The 23091-nt window shown below is 40.3% G+C and overlaps 3 protein-coding genes and 4 non-coding genes across 11 annotated transcripts; 5 read left to right on the top strand and 2 right to left on the bottom strand.

The window, feature by feature from the left end:
• Positions 1-102: 102 nt before the first annotated feature.
• Positions 103-5495, bottom strand: zwilch (zwilch kinetochore protein). 4 transcript variants are annotated; one of them, XM_040133726.1, is made up of 19 exons: positions 5477-5495; positions 4868-4940; positions 4681-4723; positions 4135-4227; positions 3518-3675; positions 3199-3389; positions 2979-3058; positions 2747-2902; positions 2445-2516; positions 2263-2356; positions 2117-2169; positions 1908-2010; positions 1732-1811; positions 1476-1632; positions 1277-1305; positions 1059-1195; positions 852-947; positions 341-456; positions 103-237 (listed from the first exon to the last, which is right to left on the bottom strand). In XM_040133726.1, the coding sequence occupies exons 2-19, from the start codon at positions 4915-4917 to the stop codon at positions 149-151; spliced, it is 1797 nt and encodes a 598-aa protein (XP_039989660.1). In that variant the 5' UTR covers positions 4918-4940; positions 5477-5495; the 3' UTR covers positions 103-148. The 4 variants fall into 4 exon arrangements, with proteins under 4 accessions (XP_039989660.1, XP_039989657.1, XP_039989656.1 ...); XM_040133723.1 differs by lacking the exon at positions 5477-5495 and adding an exon at positions 5217-5444; XM_040133722.1 differs by lacking the exon at positions 5477-5495 and adding an exon at positions 5240-5444.
• Positions 5429-9798, top strand: rpl4 (ribosomal protein L4). Its single transcript, XM_040133775.1, has 10 exons — positions 5429-5554; positions 6296-6467; positions 6620-6726; positions 6973-7111; positions 7397-7521; positions 8072-8201; positions 8819-8975; positions 9184-9267; positions 9473-9593; positions 9680-9798. Exons 1-10 carry the CDS (start codon positions 5552-5554, stop codon positions 9749-9751), a joined length of 1110 nt encoding a protein of 369 aa, XP_039989709.1. The 5' UTR covers positions 5429-5551; the 3' UTR covers positions 9752-9798.
• LOC120793856 lies at positions 6817-6915 on the top strand. The gene has a single exon (XR_005708051.1). It is a non-coding gene; the product is annotated as a small nucleolar RNA SNORD16 (small nucleolar RNA).
• LOC120793857 lies at positions 7216-7315 on the top strand. The gene has a single exon (XR_005708052.1). It is a non-coding gene; the product is annotated as a small nucleolar RNA SNORD16 (small nucleolar RNA).
• LOC120793854 lies at positions 9032-9103 on the top strand. Its single transcript, XR_005708049.1, has one exon. It is a non-coding gene; the product is annotated as a small nucleolar RNA SNORD18 (small nucleolar RNA).
• LOC120793855 lies at positions 9313-9380 on the top strand. Its single transcript, XR_005708050.1, has one exon. It is a non-coding gene; the product is annotated as a small nucleolar RNA SNORD18 (small nucleolar RNA).
• An 11-nt stretch (positions 9799-9809) lies between the features above and the next one.
• On the bottom strand, positions 9810-19452 carry map2k1 (mitogen-activated protein kinase kinase 1). Of its 2 annotated transcripts, XM_040133766.1 has the most exons (12): positions 19155-19452; positions 13566-13776; positions 12857-13003; positions 12586-12663; positions 12347-12398; positions 11674-11798; positions 10967-11174; positions 10725-10789; positions 10528-10586; positions 10347-10392; positions 10158-10257; positions 9810-9929 (listed from the first exon to the last, which is right to left on the bottom strand). In XM_040133766.1, the coding sequence occupies exons 1-12, from the start codon at positions 19235-19237 to the stop codon at positions 9862-9864; spliced, it is 1242 nt and encodes a 413-aa protein (XP_039989700.1). In that variant the 5' UTR covers positions 19238-19452; the 3' UTR covers positions 9810-9861. The 2 variants fall into 2 exon arrangements, with proteins under 2 accessions (XP_039989700.1, XP_039989701.1); XM_040133767.1 differs by having other exon boundaries at positions 9815-10257.
• Positions 19453-23091: the final 3639 nt, after the last annotated feature.

Here is a 23091-nt window from a genome sequence, read left to right as displayed (position 1 = left end):
CCCTGTAGTACTCGCTGTAGGTTTTGTGATGCAGTCCAAGTCCATCTGGTTAGTTCTTCTGATATTTCAAAACATGTTAATTGCTAATGAGAATATCAAATATGAAAATAAACACCTCCTTTAATGTTCAGTTGTGCTCTGTGTAAATTCATGCAAAGTTGACAAGACTGCAGCACACCATGGTGGAGAAGAGGCCAGGGTCCTCACTGTCCCCATTCCCTGTTTCATTTGGGTAATCTGAAGACAGAACAAAAACAAAATAAAGTTCTCTGTGCCTTACTGGGATAGGCACCACTTGCAAGCATATGACATGCTGGTTGCTGCAGTGCTTGAAGATCACCTGTTTCAAAGATGACATGATCAACCAGTGGTCTGTCACTGAGCTGTAAGGATGTCCTGACCTCACGAGGACCATGGCCACTGGACACCTCAACTCCCCACAAAGCTGGGTGCTCTCTGGAACATTAGGGATGAGACAATGGCCCATGTTAAAATTTTGCAGTTGTTTCAAAAATGCATTTTAGAAAACAGTGTGAAAGCAGATGTGTTTCTAGCACATCTGCTCCTGGTGTGTTCGCAGGTTTGCTCATGAACACACCTACAAACTTGTGGACTTGCTTCTAAATAATGAACAACGGCAGTTGAGATTTAAACCCAAATTTAAGTTGGGAGGCAAAATCCAGTCACAGAAGTCCTACCTTCTGTTTCACTTTTCTGACACTTTTTTTTTAGGGGAAACAAATTACAAGTTTGTGTTAAAACATGAATGACAAGACAAAAATCACAATTCCATTTAGAGTTTTCTTTGGACAAAATGAAGCAATTAGGGTGCAAATGATCGTATGCCTTACTTCTGGTAGAAATGGCTGATCAGGGCTGGTTTGATTTGGAGTTTGAATTCATGTTCCTCATCATATGGGTATGTTTTGTAGTGCTGCAAACATGATCTATAAGACAGGGTAAGAAAAGAGATTTTCAATTGTCTACTTTAATTTAATCAATAGAATAGGAACAATTTGCACACTCATGCATCACAGGAAAAAGCCAACTTTATTTACTGTGTGAGTAGGAACAGCCGGTCATAGGGCAAACCGAGGAATGTACTGCAGGTCACAATTATTTCCAGCAGATGGTGCAGTTTTCTGAGTCGGCTCACTTGCTCCTGTAGATCAACCTCTGTGCTCAGGTAGTAACACTGTGGAGTAAAATACTCAAACTCAATATTTTGTTGAGAGTCATTTGAAAATAGTTGTCAGTAAAATGGTCATAAGCTTACCAAATGGTTTAGAGTTGTCAATTCTTCACCTGAGAAAGAAATGAACAGCCTATATAAACAATAGTTGAATTTCAAAGCAAAACTTGACCTTATTGATTCATATGCAGTGAGGTTAAATATTACTATAAAAAAAAAAAAACAAAAACAAAAAAAGGACACAGAGTTAGACAGAGAATCAGAATGATAAGTTAGAGGTTACCAATGAGGTAGTTGATGTAATCCTTTCTCATCTTGTCCAGACCCATCTCTAGCAGCATGTGGACAGGGGTGACACCTGTGAGAGACACATGATCCATCTGCTGGTGGTACGACTGCAGGATGAGCTTGCTGAGGTAGCTACTGCTGTCTCTGTGAATCTGGGGGAAGTGACACAAAACAAAGCAAAACTTCACACACAACAACCTTCAGTCTTTTCTCAGTGATGGACAGTTTTCAGAAGCTGCATCATTCCATACCCAGGGTTTGATGTCCCCGTATCTCAGAGCTTCGATGACCAATTTCAGGCAGTCTCCAATGTCTTGATAAGAAGTCACACCTGTGACCAAAAAAAAAAAAAAATGCAAGAAAATGATTGTCGCTCCTACATTACAATGTTAAATTAAGTGAAACTTTAATAAAGAATAGGACTCACTCTTTCTCATGTGAACCCACAACTGTTCCACAAAATCCAAATCGCCTCGTTCCAAGAGAGAGTTGAAAATGGGAGTGTCTGTCTCAGACTTCAGCTTTGTGGTCTTTAAGAAAAGATGGGAAGAAAAGATGAAGAAGCTTGAGAGCTACCACGTGTATTCTGAAATGAACACATTAGTGAAAGTTCTCCTGCTTTTAACACTATCATACCTCAACTGTTTTTGCAGCCTTATCCTGTAGTGTCTTTGCAGTGCTCTGAAGCTCTGAAAGAAGAATAAAAAAAAGAAAATAATCCTCTTAATTAACTGTTAGTGTTAAATCATAGCAAAGGTGCATTTATTAAATAAAACAGGCACCTTCTAGGTAGGCCTTGGTAAGGTTTACTGCTGATGTGCTTTCCAAAGGTTCCATCCATTCAGTCTCACCAGTTCTCAAACCATCAGCAAGGGTCTGAAATAACAGGAAACTGATATATTTACCTTTTATTTGTGTACTGATACTCAGGGTCATTCATCTCAGAGTACTGTAGGATACAAACCTGAAGAAACTCTAGCTCCCCGTACATCTCAAACATTGGGCTTCTCATGTCTCCGCTTACAACTTTGATATTCTGCATGTGAACAAATATAAACACAGCAAGAATCATTGCTTGTGCAAAATGATAAAACTTCGATTCTCTTGCTAAATAACTGCGCTGTGATTACGTCTCAAAATGTACTTCTTCATTTTATTTTTTAAACTTTTGTTGAATTATGATAAAAAAAACTTTACATTAGACAAATAAAAAGTAAGTATTTTATGGTAGAGGAGGACTATATTGTAAGTGTGATTTCTGTTTACCAGTGTAGCTGTAGAAGACAGGGGTGGGGTCTCAAGGATACTCTCTACATGACTCCATTTGAAATCCACTGTCACACTACTCTGTGACTCAATCATGGTGTTTTCAACAACAGTGGAGCCAAACAAGTTGAACCTGGCACTGCCTTTCATTGCCATCTGGAAGCACAGACAGATGTAGGTGAAGGAATATTCATTCACAGTGACTTAAGAGAGAGGATGCACACTCACTTACTGAGGATGGGTGATGCCTTTTCTTGTGCTCTTGTTTAAGCTCATCTAAGGTTATTAGAGAGCTTTTGTCCACTGTTGAGCCTAGCAAAATTCAAGGTGAAGTGAAACAAAATGTCAGGAACATCAAAATCACGCAGGAGTTAATTATAACCAAATATTCAATGTACTGTTAATGTTACAAGGGTGGGATATTCAAAGAGATATGGAGCTTTGAGCTTTACCTTTGCAGGTAACGGAGTATAATTTTACACCAGTTACTTTACTGCCCACGCAGACTGTTTCAGCCCCAAACCAGGTTGTTCTAGCGGGATCAAACATGTCACACCGCACCCACAGAGGGTGTAAGGCAGAGTTGTTGTCCACAGCTGACACATTAGCATTTTGAGATAATGTGTACCAAGACAGCAACTGCCTATAAAAAGAGAACGAAAATACTACATTGTGATACGTCAGCTACAGTGTATTAGATACACAGGCTATATTATCCCACTAGCATTTTCTTCATTTGGATGAAAAGTTAAGCTTCTTAGCACTGTTTACCTTGCTTTCATGATTGTGAGCGGCTTTGGTCCCAGTTCTGTTTGGAGGACATCGGCATCATCATCATCGGCATCATCATCATCGGCATCATCGTCATCATTAGCGCCGTTTGAATACTCAGGTTTTTGTTGATCATCAGGTTCACTTATTTTTGGAACCTTGTGAAATCAAGAAATAAAAATATGGTCCAAATGTGAGCATTAGTGAGAGGACTGAGGAGGTTGTATGAAAAAAAGAAGAAAAAAAAAAAAAGGGACCCGCAGGTACCGTAATGTTGACGTATATCCATTGCTTTTACAATGGTGCATGGTTTGTTATATACAGCAATGAAACCTGAACTGAAATTCAGGGCTAGTGGAGTATACTGATCCTATTTAAGCTATTAAACTAAATATGCCCCATCCCATACCAACATTAGTATGTCCAAAAATCCTAAGCAACTAGGTGATGTATCAGAAGAATCATGCGCCAAGAAACCATAGACTTCTAAAATGCAAGATGAGGTCACTGTTCATTTATGAAATTTACATATTACACTGTAATACTTATAATAATACTGTCAAGGTCCTGCAGACAGACTGAATATGTTTAATGAGTACAGCATTTACATTACTCACAGCTTTTTGACAGATGAAGACTGGCTGGTTGCCACAGTACATATTCACCACAGCTATTCTGTCTCCATTCGTCTTTAATATTTGGATGTCCTCCTGAAACACAGCAGATACTGTATCAAAATTAGGAAGTAACGATTATTTTCCTCATCAATGAATCTGCAGATTTGTTTCTTGATTAATCATTTGATCAATTAAACATAAGAAAACTGTGAAAAATGCCCAGCGCAATATCCTCGAGCACAAGGTAACGTCATTAAATGTCTTCTTTTGTCTGACCAACAGTCCGAAACCAAAAAATATTCTATTAACTATAATGTAAGACAAGGAAAAGTAACCAATTCTCACATTTGAGGATATGGAACCAAACATGTTTATGCTTTTTTGCTTTAAAAATGACTTAAACGATTAACGATTAAACTGATTATCAAAAGTTAGCCAGTCATTTTCTTTCAATCGACTAATTGATCAATCGACTGGTCATTGCAGCTCTAACCAGCATCACTGCTGTCACATAAAGAGTTTTTACATTAGATAGAATGAAATTACCTCACATGAATATGGATCGCTGCTTTCCTCACTTTGAAGAGATCTGGGGCGCAACACAATAGAAAGCAAGATAAGTACTTAGTAGTTTAGTACAGATCCTTCTTCCTTTACCAACTTTCTAGTATCAACTTGACGTTAACGATAGCTAAAAAAGGTAGGTTAGTTACGGTACAGATCCAAAACTCACCGAAGAATATTAAAAAACTCCTTGGCACTAGATATCACCTTTGAGCCCATCGCAAAATTACAGAACAGATCTCCTGTTACAGAGCAAATTGTGTGAATAAAACAGAGAAAATAAGACAACAGAATTTAGCTTAAAAAAGACCAAAATTCAGGCTGCTACTGTTGATGTTTTGATAGTCGCGCGCTCACTCAAACGGTGACGACATGAGGTCACAGGTTATACCACTGTCGTCATAGGTATACGCGAAAGAAAATCAGAAATAAACTAGCAAAAGCGTCTACATAATCTCATAAACACGAATGAAAAAATGTAAGCAAATTAAAAAATATTCAGCAGAAAATAATGTTACATAGAAAGTAGTTCGGCCTTTACGTTTATCCTTCGCCAACATGGAGTAAAGAAATAGTCCCAGCTGCAGCAATCTACTTTAAAATTCCTCTGTTTTGTTATGAGAATTTGAATAAAACTACTAAAGTTATTATTTTTACACTGATGAAAATTTTATCAGGTGTCTTTCTCTGGGCTTAACTAAAAGAATTGTCGAGATAACGCTTTTGACGGAAGTGATATGCTCGGAAGCGGAGGCATAAAACATTCAAGGTGCTTTACCAACTTCCTTTTTACTGTGGCCGCCATACGGTGAGGAGCGTGATCCCCGGCGAGCCGAAAAAATAGTTTAAGAAAATGGTGAGAAATTGAATTTTTAATCCTTCTTAACGTGCTACACAATACGTGTGGATTGTCTCGTTGTTTGTACTTAAAGAATGTAGCTGTATTTCCTGTCTTTGTAAAGACTAAGTTCAGATTTAACAGCAGTGAGTTGGGAAGCTCCCGGCTAGCAAAGCTAATTTGGGGAGCCATTTTGAACGAGCAGCTTCAGTTCAACAGTTACACGTGTGGCTGTCGCTTCGGTGGCAGATCAGTAACAAGCAGCTAGAAGATGTCCCGAATTTTCATAGCAGCTGTATTTTTCTTTTTGTAGAAACCAAATCTGACGTTAGGGTCTCTTCATGCTCTGAATAGGCTTAACGTCGTTTACAATGAGCGGTGGCGTTAACGATAAGATTGGCTTGCTAAGTCACGTTAGCAGCCTCGAGCTAAGGTAAGGCCATCAGCCGCAGACTTTTCGGTGACTTTGTCTGACTACAGGATATTAATGTTTCTGCCTAATAACTTTGATCATGTCTGTTAAACGCGAGGTGGCTGTGGTTTGACATTCTAGGTGCATCGCGTTTCATCAGGCTGGTTTAAATTTAGTAAATTGTCTGCTCGCACATGCTCGTAAACGTGATGTCTTGTTCACAAAACACGTGAAATAACTAATTTTCCTAAGGAGCTCTTGCATCTTATAGGATACGCACCTCTCAAATCCAGTGTTATGTAGCCGTCTGTTTGAGGCTCAGTGTTTTTCTCCCTTTTGCTTCCTAGGCCTGTGCTCGACCCCTGATCTCGGTTTATTCCGAGAAAGGAGAATCCTCAGGCAAAAATGTTGTCATGCCTGCTGTGTTCAAGGCTCCAATTCGCCCTGATGTTGTGAATTTTGTGCACACCAACATGCGCAAGAACAGTCGCCAGCCTTACGCTGTTAGTGAACTGGCAGGTGAGTGTATATGTTAGTCTTGAACTGGCATGTTGATCAAGGTTTTTTTTTTTTTGTCGTAGTTTGAGTTTTTGACAGTGATGTTTTAGCTCATTCGTTTATTTTGATAAGGTAATGTGTTTGTGATTCAGATGTGTAATCTTGTATTTCAGGCCACCAGACCAGTGCAGAGTCCTGGGGTACAGGAAGAGCTGTGGCCCGTATCCCTCGTGTGAGAGGTGGTGGTACTCACCGATCTGGTCAGGGTGCTTTTGGAAATGTATCCTTTCAACCACAATTGTAGCTTCACTGATTTTTTTTCTTCACTTTATAATGCTTTATGTGCCATGACAAACTAAATTTTTAGACTTGCTATGATGGTGTAATTTGCGTCTGACTCTGTGACCAGTGACAGAATGCCTGCTGTCATATGCTGGCACGGATGGCTGATGAACATTGAGTCTGAGCAGGTATTCGGTACTTAAAGTACTTTGGCAGTTGTCAGACCTCCTTGACTTTGCTCTAGATGTGTCGTGGAGGTCGCATGTTTGCCCCCACTAAAACTTGGCGCCGCTGGCACCGCAGGATCAACACAACCCAGAAGCGCTATGCCATCTGCTCTGCCCTCGCTGCCTCTGCCCTTCCTGCACTTGTGATGTCCAAAGGTAAGATCCTATAAACAATATTTGTAGAGGACTACAATGGGTGTATGTAGAAAGAGCCATCAAAATTACAGTAAATATTTTAAAGTACAGATTAACACTTAACTTGCCATGATGGTGTAATTTGCGTCTGACCCAGTGAACAGTGACAGTTGCCTGCTGTCTTTAAGCTGTCACAGGGTACTGATGTGTGTTGAATTCTGAGCAAGCTCTGGTAACAGTTTAGTCTCTGAAAATTACGACAGGTTTGTGTGAATATCTTTAGTTGATTGTGATCTTGTCTGCTAGGACACCGCATTGAGGAAATCCCTGAGGTCCCACTGGTGGTTGAGGACAAAGTTGAGGGCTACAAGAAGACCAAGGAAGCAGTTCTCCTGCTGAAGAAACTGAAAGCCTGGAATGACATCAAGAAGGTAATTTAATTTAGACCTTAAGATAAATGATTTAAGGTTTTAACTACCATGTGGTCGTGTGTTTGGGCAGTGTCAGATTTTCTGTTTTGTCTTCATCTCGGCACTGCTTGGAAACGCAGGGTTTGAGATAGAAACAAAATATCTCTGAAGTTGAAGTACTGATTTTTACCTTAAATTGTGATTTGGTATTCCTATTCAAATAGTAAGACCAGTATAGGAGTCATAGCTGTTTTTTACACATACTGCCATCAGTTTTAGGGGGAATTACTTGAGCATATATCACTCACTTGAATAAAAGATTGAAGGCAAAAGGCCAAACATACGCAGTACAGATTATGTAGAGACTTGGGTCAGATGACAAACATCTGACATCCAATTAATAAGTATGTTGTGGAGCATAGTAACTAACATGAGCTGAACTTGTTTTGTCTGGGTTATCTGAAAAGTGTCTCTGCCAGTTGTAGGAGCTCAGCTTTAGTATATTTATTGTGCACTACTAGATGTCTTTTTTTAATATTGTATGGGGCTAACGTACGTATTCTTTTCTCAGGTCTACGCCTCTCAGCGCATGCGTGCTGGTAAAGGTAAGATGAGGAACCGCCGAAGGATTCAACGCAGAGGGCCATGCATCATCTACAACCAAGATGCTGGTGTCACCAAAGCCTTCAGAAATATCCCAGGTGTGTTGTTTGTTAAAATGTAGAATTACTGTTGTGTAAATGGATATCAGAGTATTATCTTAAGATTCTTTATATTTAATACTTAACAATGTATAGTTCATATGCAGCAGGTATTAGACATGGATGAATATAAGAATGGGACCATGGTTGTGACATAGGCAATGACATTTTATCCTTTACACTTTGCATAGCTCTGTATGAATGTAGGTGTCAAAATTCTGTTAAATTATATAATGAATTCATGTTGCAGTTCAGTGAATACTCTGGCATTATTGGTTATCAGTTTTGTACTAGAATGACTCAGTAGAATGCAGACCTCTGCCAAGACTAATGTCAAACAACATACACCAGACTTTTCAAATTCATAGTAAACATTCTGGATCTTCCCCAGAATGTGATGGCTTCTGCCCTGGCCCATGCCCCATCCCTTACATTTCGGTGAAAATCGGTTCAGTACTTTTTGTGTAATCTTAATGACAAATAAACCGACAGACACAGGTGAAAACACAATTTCCTTGCCCGAAGTAATAAGTAATTAGTTTTTTTTTTTTTTTTTTTAAGAAGCAATACGATGTAATCTCAACCTCTGTAATTCTTGCTTGTTCTTCATAATGCAGGCATCACTCTGCAGAACGTGAACAAACTGAACCTCCTGAGGCTCGCCCCTGGTGGTCACGTTGGCCGCTTCTGCATCTGGACTGAGAGCGCTTTCCGCAAGCTGGATGAACTGTATGGCACCTGGCGTAAACCTTCCTCCCTGAAGATCGACTACAAGTGAGTATTTAAGGAGCATGCACACTGTATCACAAGTAAAACTGGTGTTGATCATATTCCAGTGATGAGCTTCCACTTCATGGTCCGTGTTTTTGAAACTATGTGATATTTAACGAAGTTCTGAGTTTGAGCATCACAAGACTGGTTAGTTTCCTTTTTCTATATTGTTTCCATACATTAACCTAATTCTTAATGCCCCCTTTTTCAGCCTGCCAATGCACAAGATGACCAACACAGACCTGAGCAGGATTCTCAAGAGTGAGGAGATCCAGAAAGCACTTCGTGCACCTGAGTAAGTACTGCTTGTTTTAAGTTCTTGAAATTTGTTTTGGCTGATCAACTATGATGATGTTCCACTTCAGGTCCGTGTTTCTGAACCCTGATTATTATGGAAGTCCTGAGCGATGCAGTGTGTTTTTTTGTTTTGTTTTTTTTTTTTTTACACACATGGCAGTTTAGCAGTTCATTGTTAAGACTTGATTATATTGTCATTACAGCAAGAAGATCAACCGCAGAGTCCTGAAGAAGAATCCTCTGAAGAATTTGAGGATAATGCTCAAACTGAACCCTTACGCTAAGACAGCAAGACGTCATGCCATCCTCAAGCATGACCCTGCGGTAAGACCTCAAATAATTCAAGCTAGAAACAAAACTTGTAGACTTTGTCTGTTGTGACATTGAAAGTTTGTTCGGTCTTTCCATAGATCAAGGCCAAGATGCTCAAACCCAAGAAGAAGCCTGGAAAGAAGGGAGCACCTGCCAAACCCAAGGCATAAATTACAGACTGGAGTTCAGTGATAATAAAACAAAGGTTTCAAATTCATGAGTCAGACATTTCATTCAGAATTTTAATTCACAAGACAACTTCACATAAGCTAATAAAGATTTAAATCTGTTGGCGCTGAAAGGATATGGGGGTAAAGAGGAATGTCAAGCACACGGGTTGAGCAGCATCTGTCATGATTAAATAATTTGATCATTAGAAAAAGGATGGCTTTTTAGGCAGGCCTGCAATACAGCCCAGAGAATTGTTCGATACAGTTAATTTCACTTGGCATGGAGTTTTGTACACTAAATATGAGTACTCGGTATAAACAGATACATTTTACCCATAATACAAATCCAGTCAGAGGACCTTGACATATGGGGTTTGCTGACAGAACATGTCTCACATTGCAGTACCGTGGGTGGGTGTCACGGGCTTATTGAGTCCGATAGTGCTGCACAACCAGCCAGCAAAGTCGACCTGCTCCGCCTCAGACTGTTTGATAAAAGGATGCACCTGGAGAAATGGAGAGCAGTGTGCGCTGGTTAAAGGGTAGAAAAAAAAATTAGAAGTAAATGAGAATACTGTTAAGCATGCACACCCACCATCAACTGTTTCAGGTCTGCCCTCTCTGCAGGATTTTTAATCAAACTGAAATGGAGAGACAGAACACTTTAGAATGTGTGGTGTATTTTTACACCACTAGGTGGCATAAGGTCTGGTAAGATGGGGACACTGCACTGGGGTCTGATGCCAGTAACTATTTCAAATATTTCTTCTACATACCATTTATTCACAAAGTCTTGAAATTCAGAGCTAAAGATCCCAGGCAGCTTTGGTGGAGGCTGAAAATTAGAATTACAGTAAGCACTGAACAGGTCAAATCTGGCACGATCTAATTGCAGGCAAAGGCATCGGCACAATGTACACCAGTATACAGGCATGTTCATGTCAGGATAGGGTAATAAAGTGAGCACACCCACCTCATTCACTATATAATCAAGCAGCTCAAATATCGCCATCGGTGGTCTGCTGTCAGGTCCGTATGCTTTGGGGGAAGAAGAAAAAATTCAGTGCGTCTTTGAACTAAGCATCACTCAAGGTCACCAATAGTGGTCTCTTCATGACAATGCTGTACTTGTCTTACTGTGTCAAACAATTTTCAAAGAACTATTTGAAATCATTTCTATTAGGAATCAGGATAAACGGGTCATCTCAGACTTACCACCGCCTGGTCGCCCAGGAGGCCGTGGCTTCGGGGAGGACTCGCTGGAGGCTGCTTCCCCTTCCACTGTGAAGCCAAAAATCTGTTCCAGTTCCTTAGCGTCAGGCGGTGGGATAGGGAAGCGTCCAATGGCCATTTCAACCAGGGACAGACCCATACTCCAGATGTCCGACTGAACAGAGTAATGGGTGCCCTGTAAACGCTCAGGCTGCACAACAAACAGGCAATGATATAATTACTCCTACAATTAGTATCTGTAATACAATAAATCAAAAGTCAGCATCAATAATAAGCTAAAAGTTTGAAGCTGAAATTCACTGCGTGCATGTGTGAACATCACTCACAAAGTGGGACTGATTATTGAGAGTGCTGTTATCCTCACATCTGTATCACAAATCCTCAAGTTCAAGTCACTTCCTATATTCTCGATTAAAATCCAAGTCACTAAGGTCATCCAAGTCAGAGTGTGAGTAACCACTCTAAGTCAGATGATTCTTGCATGCATTAATAAAAAATTAATTTACATCTGTCGCATCAGTGGCTTTTGTGTTAACACAAATTACTGGGGATTTTAGAATCCCCAGTAATTCTGGGGATTTTAGAAAGTTCATTAGTTTTTTTTTTTGACAAAATGGAACATAAACTTATGGCAGCAAATTTAATCATCACGTCAGTGGTGTAAATGGATCGCGTCCATTTGAACTCACAGACATGTAAGAGCGAGTGCCCACAAAGGAGTTAGCCATGGAGTCAATGAGCTGTCCGCTCACTCCAAAGTCGCACAGCTTGATCTCACCGCGGGAATTCACTAGGATGTTGGAGGGCTTGACATCTGAAAGAGGGACATGAAGCATTTAGGAGAACACAGTTGGGAACAGCGGGCAGCAGACAGTCTGCCCTACCGTTTCCTCCTCGCATCATTCATATGTACAACACAGAGTGCAACAAACATCTACTCTATGCATCGGAAATAGGGAAGTACTACAAAGTGAAGCAGCGAAACACAACAGGAATTTTGTATGGAAAAAGCTTTGGAAGATATCCACTTGACTAACTTGTCCTACCAATGCATCATATTAGCTTCAGATCAACTTCCGAACATACATTTTTACACAAAACCGGGATTTTGTCCCCCACCACTGACACTGAAAACACATGAGAAAGGGATCTTTTAATGGCCAGAATAAACAGAAGGAGTGATTACAGCGAGCAAAACCTGTTTCAATTTACATACTATTGTTTTAAGACAGATTTGAAAAATTGTCAACCTTTTCTTTAAGTATAACATACCAAAGGATAGTATTTATGTGTTTAAAGGTCTTGTAAAGTGGGCCAAACCGTATTTTATTTGTGATATATTTTAGTAAATTAATGACTGACCTCTGTGCATGATCTTGTGTTTCTCCCTCAGGTAGGAGAGCCCTTTAATGACCTGGAAAGACAAATATTGCATATCAGCATGGTAAAGACAGAGATTATCTGGTACTACAAAACAAATAATCTGCTAGTACATATGCATCAGTTAAAAGCCCAGTTTTATATACAAAAACAACACAAAAATAGCAGTATTGTAACAGCCCGAGCAGAAAACTAATGGGAGAGGTGTCGGAGCTACCCACAGCGATGCTGACTTTGCCAAGGATCTGCTCTGGGATCTTGCCTGCTTTCTTCAACGACTGGTCCAGGGAGCCACCATCCTGCAGCCAGCAGGGAAGGAAAATATGGAGAGCATCTACTGAAATGACTCTTGGAAATCCAAAATGTAATTTGTGACATTCAACACAATGATGTTGAACACGGAAGAAACAAATGCTGGGCACACTCAGTGCATTCTGTAAAGCAGCACCCAAAAAAGAATGCTGGCAGCCGTGACATATTAAGGAGCTGTACCATGTGCTCCATGCAGATGCTGATTTCTCCATCGCTGTAGAAAGCTCCATAGAAACCCACAATGTAGGGGGAGTTACACTCATGTAGCACCTGCAGCTCCCTAATGATCTGGTTCCTGATGGCTGGTTTGATCTCAAGGTGGATCAACTGGAACACAGGAGACACCAGGTTTTATTTATGTTCTCATATCACACAGAACATAAATACTGGGGGATACAATTTTCCCACACACACAGACACACACACACACACACACACACACACACACACACACACACACACACACAAATTAGAAACGATACATGCATGTTAGGAGGGGAAAGGTATTAATATAGACATGTTTGTCATATGTTTTTGGTTCATTTGGTTCATTTTAAAATCTGAGCATTAAATGTAGATATCATACTGTAGTTGTTATGTTACACAGAACTTGTCCCAGTAACCTGCATTCCATGTTGTGCAAGAAAATACTTGCAAATAAAAAGGGACACATTTCTCTCTACGCTCCCTAAAAGCAGTGATGATGCCTGTAAAAATCGTTACTGGTCTGACATACTGGGGGAGAAAGCTTAGGAAAAAAATCTAAAGATAGATATATGACACCACTGTACGCATCTCTCCTAGATACAGTTTAGGCTGAGTGGCTTTCTGAAGCAAAGTGTCTTCACTAAAGCCCTACCTACAACCAGCCATCGGGGCCACGGCTTACCTTCCTCGCCATAATCAGACCGGAGGGTCGGTGGGAGACCTTGAAGACAACCCCTCCGTTGCCTGCGCCCAGCTCACAGATCTTCTCAAAGTCATCGTCCTTCAGTTCTCCCACCTTCTGCTTCTGTGTCAGAAAGGCCTCCAGGCGTTTCCGCTGCTGCTCATCCAACTCAAGCTCCTCTAGTTTCTTCTGCAGTGCCTCCAAGTTTGTTCTTACAAAGAGTAGGATAAAGAAAAGACAAAGAGAACATATTGAGAGGAATTTGTGTATTATTAATGTCTTCATGCCTAAATAAAAGCTTCTTGAGTTCGTTTAGGCAGAGCTTTTGCAGCTGTTCTTTACCGGAAGTACCGGCTATCCCCTCCGCAGGTAATCCACGGTGCGTCCGGGTCTGATGTATCTGTTATATTATTGAATCCCCAGAGAAAAGACAAGAGCTTGGTGTGTGATAGCTACTGCTGCACGTGCCACTGGGAACAATGGCAACCAACCAAAGAGCCCACAGGACGACAGAGAGTGTCACAGGGTGTGTTGCAGTGTTCCCTCCCGGATCCCAATGCGAGGAAGCTCGGCCTTCCTCTGAGCACCGACGCTGCTCCCCTGGCACTGTTGTCATGGTGATGCATTTCCTTGACTTGTCAATTGTAGAGCGAACTCTGATCACCTGCTTCTCTTTGACCTCCCCTTCTCCTCCCACTCCCACTGTATCACCGTATCGCTGTACGCACCGCAACACAAAGTCAGTCTAAGCTTTCATCATTAACTTTATGAGGAGGTAATGTGAAGAACAACGAGTCAGCATGTCGTTTCAACTGATTAGATGGTCAAACAGCTGGTCTGTGAAAATCTTTTTGTCATTGAAAAAAGGATTTTTAGATTTCTGTCCATTTCGAATAATCAAAATGAGTATCATATTAAAAATACTTTTAGCTGCAAATGATCGATGGTTGAAACATTAGCATGCATGATTTGAGCTGAAGGGCATTTCATGTTTGCTCGTGTTCTTGTTCTGACAGAACAGTAAGCTACTGTAAGGTGCATCTATCCTCAATGGCTAAGGTGTAATCATTTTCTTAAGTTTGAATGCTAATCTTCCATATTTGCTTTATATTAGAATGCAATTATCTGGTGATAATAAAATGGTTTTCATCAAGCTTAGTGGTGATTATGTTTTGTTTTTTTAAACCCTCGTACTTAATCACGACTCAGTGGAGAGCAGCCAGAGCAGGGTAGTATGCGCCTCTCTCTGCTGCTCCACCACACAGGAAAGAGAGGGTTAAGTGGTTTTATTTTCTGACAGCAGGCCTGCATATCCATGGAGACGAGGTGCTGAGTTTGAGTTGGCTGTGGGTGGCGTGGGTGTTTTGTCGACAAGAGCCGGAGGTGGAGGAGGCTGGAGATGCTGAGAAGAGGAGCAACCTGAAACACACTCCACACAATATGTGGGAGGGACTACAGTTGCTACACACTGCAGGACTCCCCCCCCCCAGCAAGGTAAATGATGGATTCAGTATCAGAAAACAGGAGAATTATAGAATCAGTGTTTCACGTAGCGATGAGCATTGGTTATTAAGGATCCAAGCAAAAAAGATTGTCATATCGCTCTTGCTTTTTTTAATACAGAAAATTTTGCACTTTTGATACTTTTGCAACCCAACATCCATATCTCTGAGTATAGCAAGCAAACGCCAATTCCTTTATGCTAGAACAGGATATATATAAGCGGTGTGTCACGAATGAAAAATCAGCACCTCAAACTGTGTGAGTTAATCATTAATTTCATTTTCACACATTAACACATACACTTCCTTTATCCCTGGATTTGTATTCACCTGTGACGGTGAACATCATGTGTAGTCAATATAGCCTCTAAAGCCTATTCAAAAGGAAATAATCGAAAAACTTCCTAAATAATAAGTTCTGAAGGTTAGATGAATTAATTCCCTAAAGATCAGAGGCAGATACTTTAAGTCTGGACGCATCCAAGATATTCGTCCGGTAGCACGTTGCTTGAACAGGTCCGTCCAGAACAGGTTGTTTTTCTTATTTGTTCTTAGATCTCCTCTGATAATATTACACGCTTGGCTGGCATTATTTGGGCCACTCAGTACAGTTCTGCCATGGCTGCCAGCCATTTCACCTTGAGGAAGCATTTGGCGGGCTGGACTGGCAATTGGAGCAATGGCCTAAACAGAAATGGCATCGTGACCTTAAAGTTGCCGGATCAATGGTCAAAAATCTTAATCGGGATGTATTTAATGGTTCTTCGTGATTGCCAAGGTGACCACGAGAAATGGCACATAAACCCCCACCTGCTCCGCTGGGACAGCTTGGCAAAAGCAAAAAGACCCTTGTTTCTGCCAGAGCAGTCCTTATGTCTTGTGCATCGTGTAAAAGCCAACATAATCAAAATGAACAGTAATCCCAAATTTAATGGCACACCCACACAGCTGTTTTCAGTTAATGGCTCATTAGACCTCAGCTACACTTATCAACCTGGACAACTAATTAATTACTATTACTATTCCTTTTATTATTTACATCTGCGCTTATTCTACTGTGACATGTCAATACATAAATACATAACAACCACTAGTACCTCGATGCATCACCGCTTCACGTGGACGTGAGTACAACAGACCACGCCTGACCACACCCAGCTGTGACGTCGGTTGTGGTCAGTGATCCAACGGACGTGTTCCTTCCAGCCCACAAAGGCCAGTACAGCCTGTTTCTTCCTTCCAAAAGCTGCTACACCACATGTGAAGCAAAGCAGCCTGGTTCTTTTAATTCAACCATCCCCTTCACTGGTCTGCAACCATTTACCAAAGATAAAGTACAGAATTAAGAAATGTCCAAATTTTAGTAGAGATGTTTGACGTGTCTGACATTGAAACTGGGCTCTTTTGGAAATCGCCATGCATTGGTTCACCTTTCCATGATACTTAGAGGTTCAGACTTACATGAAATTGGACAGTAGACCTGAACATCATTTATTTTTCATTTGGGCTTTAAATAAGTTGGGATGGTTGAAACGTCTTGACACTGGAGATGATAGGATGAAGATGGCCCTTCAGTACACATTACTCTGGAGTTGCTAACAAAACAGGAATTAAATGGACCTTCAAAGTATTATTGGTCTGGACTTTAACTTCACACCTATCCAGTATATTCTCGGCAAACTTGCAAGGTTATATATCCTCCTTCATGAAGGTTATAATGTTCAGTTATTCTTGAATGTGATTTGTCTGATTTGAGGTTTTGATTCAACTGTATAATTTTGGAGGATGTAGGTCGTGGTGCTGTTGAACCGTATTGCATTATGCAGAGAGATGTTTCGGATATCTTGGCTGATACATATGGGGTGGACAAAATAATAAATAAGTATTGCTTGTGAGTATCTGAGTCTAACTGATTTGGTTCCAGCATTTTCAGAGTGGATTGTAACTGCTGTGTAAATGCTGTGTAAATATGACAAATTTTACCCGCTTTCCTTTTTCATGTGGCATTTAGTTTTATTCTAGTTTAATGAACAAAATGTCTACTGCATTCGAGGGACAACTGTGCACCTGAAACAGGATTTACTTTTCCTCAGAGCCTCGGACTGCTGAATGCGTGGACCCACACACTAAACTGGCTTTTTATGGGGGAGAGGGCTGGGAAACCTCTGGCTGCATAGCTTTTCTGTCAGCAGAATGTCGGTCTGGATGTCACGGTACAACACAGCAGTATTACTGGAAACACACACACACGCGCGCACACACACACACACACACACACACACACACTGTGATGGCAAGACGGATCCCTCCACAGCGGAGATTGCCAAATATCTGATTCAGAGTTCCTGAATGTTGCTTCATCCTGACCTGCTGCTCCTCGGTCTGTTAAAGCCTGCCCAGCAGCAGCAGCAGCAGCAGCAGCAGCTGGAATATGCTCTGCGCTCGCCAAACATTATGTCATCATCGACAACTTCTACTGAACAAAGCCAAGGCAAAGTTCCTCTGTTCAACATTATTAGCATTCCTTATCCTCCAAAATAAACGTATGAAGTATCTTCAACATTAGCTGATAAATTTTCTGATTCTAATGTTTATAGATAAATGTAAACATATTCATGCTAATGGACAGTGTCTCTTCAATGTCCAATTTAAAATGAAATTTTACAGATTCATGACACGGTTGGGACTTATTCGACTCTGGATCAGAATGTGTCAACTAGTATCTGCAACGGAATTTGTAGATTGAAACAGTTAGTTGATTCATTGAGTAGTCGATCCCCAGATAATTAGTCGGCAAGTAATTTTTCAAGTAAAAATGTTTCACGTTTTATGGTTCCAGCTTCTTACATGTGAAAATGTGCTACGTTTCTTAGTCTTAAAAAAATAAGAAAAATAGTTTTCTGGCATTTCATAGGCAATCAATCAATCAAGAAAATACTTGGCTGAGTAATGAGAAATAGCTGTTGGCTGCAGCCCAATGAATTTGTACTAAAACGCTGAGCGGTGGAAAGCGACACCTAAAAGTTAAATGTATAATGTATATTTTAGTCCATTGATTTTCACGCAATTCACTGCAAAAGACATGAAGGGCCTTGAGATGTACGTTCTAACGACTAGACAGTTAAGTATTCTGCCTCAACATCAGAAAAGCAGCCATGGCAGGGATGACATGTTATGTAACTCTCATCTCATCTGATCCAGCTTGTTGCTGGACCGACTGGGCTTTTGAACTGAGAACTAGAGCACGGTGTCGCAACACTTTAATGTCCCCATTACTGCGTTCTGTCAAACAGTGGTGGGAACAAAACTTCCTAATCGCGCAGAAACATTATTCTACACACATTAGTGCTTGAAATGAATAGCTGATTTGACAGAAAATTTGATGATTGATTTACTGCTGACAGTTATTTATCGAGCAAAAAAGGATTTGCTGGTTTTCTTTGTTTCATATCTTTATAAATATAAAAACACCTTTGATTTTCGCCTGCTAGTTAGAGCTGAAACGATTGATTGATTTATACATTAGTTTACATCTTTGTCAACTGAATATTTTTGTGTTTTGGACAGTCAGTCTGACAGAAAATGCTGTTTGAAAATGTCAACTTGGGTTCAGGGCTATTTTTTTTTTTTCACTCTTTTCAGACATTAAATAATTGATTGAAAAAATATCCACTGATAAACCGGTAATGAAAATAGTCACTGCATCTCTACTACTGCTACTTCTGTGAAGATTTCACCCCCGGGCTCTGGGAACTTTGACAATCAATTATACAATTAATTAAAAACAAGTCAACATATGAATCCGTAATAATGAACGTGATCACCAGTTGCAGCCCTCGTGTAAACCTCACCAAAGACCACACACTGACACACGCACCTGGTGCAGAGTCTCATAGTGGAGACCTAAGACAGAAGTTCACACACGCATTACGCTATTCGCTTATCTGTGTGGTGTTTGGCAGCTGTCACGGGCCTTTATAGCGCACGGGAACGTGAACCCGATGTAAATGACAGACCAGAAAAGCCGCTGTCACTACACCGCGTTCACCGGTCTGGATGCCAGTGGTAGACGGACACTGTCACTCACTCCGTGGCTCCGGTGCCGTTGATAGTGTTTCCATCCGGGATCGGGTTGAGTTGGATCGGCTCTGGCTTCCTTCTTTTCTGCATGTTAGACACACACACACACACAAAAAACACACACACACGCGCAAACTACGGCAGTATGGATGGAAAACCCCGAAGGAAAAAAAAAAAAAAAAAGAAAAAAAAAAGAAAAAGAGGAGCTCCGGTGTGAAAACACAGACACGGTCGGGCGGAGAGAGAACCCGAGCGGCGCTGTCAGGAGCTGCGGGGACAGGGACGACTGATATTCCCCCTTACTAATGGATGTGAATGATCCGGGAGATGAAACGTCACGAAAAAAATATTTACACTCGTCTTCCGGACAGCGTGGCGAGCGCCCCCCTCTGCTGGCGGCGGGAGGCATTACAGTGCCGAACCCAGAGCAGCGGGACACTTTCGTTCATCCCGGAGGCGGGAGCAGCGCTGGAGGCGGAGCCCGGCTCCATCAGTTAGGTCCGTGGGTATTGGGACGCGAAACCCAACTTTCGTCATTTTGCCTCCGCGCACCACCACAGTGGATTCGAAATGGAGCCGTCAGGATCCGATTGAAGTGCAGACTTCCAGCTTTAATTCGAGGGGGGGTTTTAACGAAAAAAAAAAATTTCGTTCACTGTTTAGGAATTACAGCCATTTGCGAAGGCCCAAAAGTGATGATGAGCCGTTCCTTTTCTTCTACATACTCTTCTCATCCCATCATCCTGGTACAAGTTGATCTTGGTCTCATATGTCCAAAGAACCTTGTTCCAGAACTGGGCAGGTTTTTTTGAGAAGATTTCTCACATTCCTTTAGTACTTGTCTACACATATCCTTTACTCAAATAACAAATACCATTACAACACTGGAAATGCTCTATTACATATAAAAGTCTTGCATTAAGAAATGCTACTCAAGTAAAAGTACAAAAATCATATCAGCAAAATCTACTTAAAGTCTCAAAACTATTCGTTGTGCAGTACTGATAAATTATTACATATGACATTATCTGATTGTTAATATTGATGCATCACTGTGTAAGCAGCATTTTACTGTTGCAGCTGCTCAAAATTGAGCTACTTTGTCCCCTTTACATACAGTTTGGTCATTTGGTAGATTAGTGAAGTGGTTCCAACCTAGGGGGTCAGGCCCCTCCAAAGGGTCACAAGATGAGTCTGAGGGGTTGTGAGATCAATAAAGGGTTGGAAACAAGAACAAATAAAGTTCTTCCACATATATTTTTTATTCATTTTTTGGACTTTTGTCATATCTCTACTTTTTTTTGTGGTATATTGGATAATTTTACCACTTACCACCACAAGGGAACAAACTAGACACGGTTTTTTTCTAACGGGTCACAAGCCAAAAAGGTTTGGCATAATCTTTAACAATTTGCTGTATTTTATTAGCTAATTTGTTTGGTTTTTTTTAATGTAAATTTTTAATCTGAATAGTAACTAACAACCATAGATACAAATAAATAAATGGAGTAGAGTAAAAAGTACAATATTTTCCTCTGGAGTATAGTGGCCTGGGGGGACCATCGGGGTCTCATGACCCTAGCATCCCTGGCTACAGCTCTGGGTGGGAGCAAGTCACTTCTTTCCAAGTCACAAGAAAATCAAGAGGAGCAAAATGTGAATGCTGGCAAATATATCAAATTAACATAAATAAGGTAATAGTACAAGATAGTCTTGTCAGAGTCAATTACTGCAAAAGGAAAAAACTGTATATTCTATTACAGTATAAAGCATTAGCAGTATAGATAAAGCTGAAAACTGATACATGTTTTATTTGGGATCTGTCATCCCACCATTATATTCTCCTAAATATTTTAATTAGCCAACATCCAGATTTACAATGATGCATTTGACCCTTCCAATTATCTCCATCCTGAAAGGTTTTACTTCAATGACAGTGTTTCAGGTAGTTAACCCTATTACTAGATGTCAGCATGAGATATATTCAAGTCAAGAGAAAAGAATCTACTGGAAAAATTAAAAGCACAAGGCATGAAAATGTGAGATTACTTTCATGTAAGTTGTGTGTTATCATTATGCAAATATGGTAAATGCTTGTAATGCACGGAGCTAATTTGAACACATTCGAAAGCCAATTTGTGTGATTAAATCAATGTCATTAATTTCTGACTAGGATGGATTACATTTATGATCAGTGGACATTAAACAGAAACCATTTAAGTCATATTTTTCAACAAAGCAATAAACAATGTGAATGTTACCAAATCTAAGAGCTTTATTTGGTAAACCTTTAACATTTGAAGCTATTCCCAATTTTTGTCTGCTGCTCCTCCAATTAACTCCAAACCTCCAGCATTTTCCTTTGTAACTCACTGTTTGGTAACTAACCAGTATACTCTCATTTGAAGTGAGCCCCTTTAAAATCATTTTAACCATTTTAGATTATCATCAGACATCCAGTGAAAGTTTCTTTTCATGCCTTCCCTCGTTTAATTTATTTCCCTCTCTGTGGCTGTTCAGAGGATCAAAATAAGATGATGATTCTTTTTATATTGTACAAGAGGTCTGATTTTTTACAGGAGCTCAGACTTCTACTTTCAGCAGTTGTATGCTTTCTTTTCCCACCAATGCCCTGCTCAGCAAGTATACACTTGTCTCCAATGACTTTTAAACATGACAAAGCCATTTTTTTAACTTTAACAACTTGTAGCAATTAAAATCTGAACATTAAAATGAAAAAAAAGATTTATTTATTAATTAGATTAGATCTCTGATCTTTTCTTTTGAACAGTTTAAAAAGTGGAAAAACTTTTTGATCTATCCTCTGCTCTTTGGGGTACATACTGTATCAGTCAGACTGTTTGACCTCTGCGGAAAAAATTAATCAGAACCTGCAATGAAGGGTTTCACCTGTTAGACAGGAGCCCATCACCTTCTCTAATGAATGATGAGTCATCTGTCATCTTAACCGTACCATGTAGATTAGATATCAAGCAGAACTTGAAACTGGCTGCCATTTTTACAATCTGCTCTGAAGTCTGTACACATTGTCCTGACAGACACAAGGCCACTGAGCCGTGCCTGGTGTACCAAAAGCATCTTGCTGCCAAAATAATCTTTTTTCTTCATAAACCAGAGCTGACAGAGGGGAAAGATTGGTCGTGTCCTATCTGAAGCCCATGGACACGGACAGGAACCATTTGAATTTTAAGTTGCGTTTGACAAATTGGTTTGTGAGCACTCAGGCATATCAGACCTGACAACAATCCTGGTCTCCCACATGGACCATAAAACATCTCCAACCCCAGGTTCTTCTCCCTGGGGGTCTTGATCACCACAACTTCTTGCAAGATGATTATTAGGGTAAGAAAGTAAGAGAAAAACTAATTTCTGTTTTACAAATGTTTTGATCTTTGTATTTGTTTTTGTGAACAAAAGCTCTTAAAAATTATCTAAATAACTTAAAATAACTCGAAAGAATGGCTCTCAACTTATAAACCTGTGACGAGGGGCTGCAAGTACTGTAGATATTGCTTTGTATCAAGGATTCAAAAGCAGAAATGGTTAGGAAAGGCACACAAAGAATGTTGTTTTCATTACCCTTGACCTGTGAGAATGCAAAGGTATTGCAGGGATGTAACGGAAACTATTATATTTGGTAAAATGATAATAGTCCATACTATCTCACTTACTTCTATTGGTTATCATGCAGATAGGTTTGGTTTTATTTACCATGGTTTTGAGATATCCATCTCTGAGATTTCCCCTCCACCTCCAAAACAATGGAGGTGAATGGGATTTAATTTGGGGTAATTACATTTAAAGTTTGTCTCCACTCAAAAACGAGCTCTGTGGTAAACTTGAATCTGAGTGCATCGAGTGCGCATATGAGCACATCACAACTAGTTTGGACGTTGATCGTGGTCCAATATGCAACTTATGGA

Source organism: Xiphias gladius, chromosome 8 (assembly GCF_016859285.1).
Source record: "Xiphias gladius isolate SHS-SW01 ecotype Sanya breed wild chromosome 8, ASM1685928v1, whole genome shotgun sequence".
Classification (NCBI taxonomy): domain Eukaryota; kingdom Metazoa; phylum Chordata; class Actinopteri; order Istiophoriformes; family Xiphiidae; genus Xiphias; species Xiphias gladius.
Note: the sequence above shows the minus strand (reverse complement) of the source record. Positions and strands in the feature narration are given on the sequence as shown.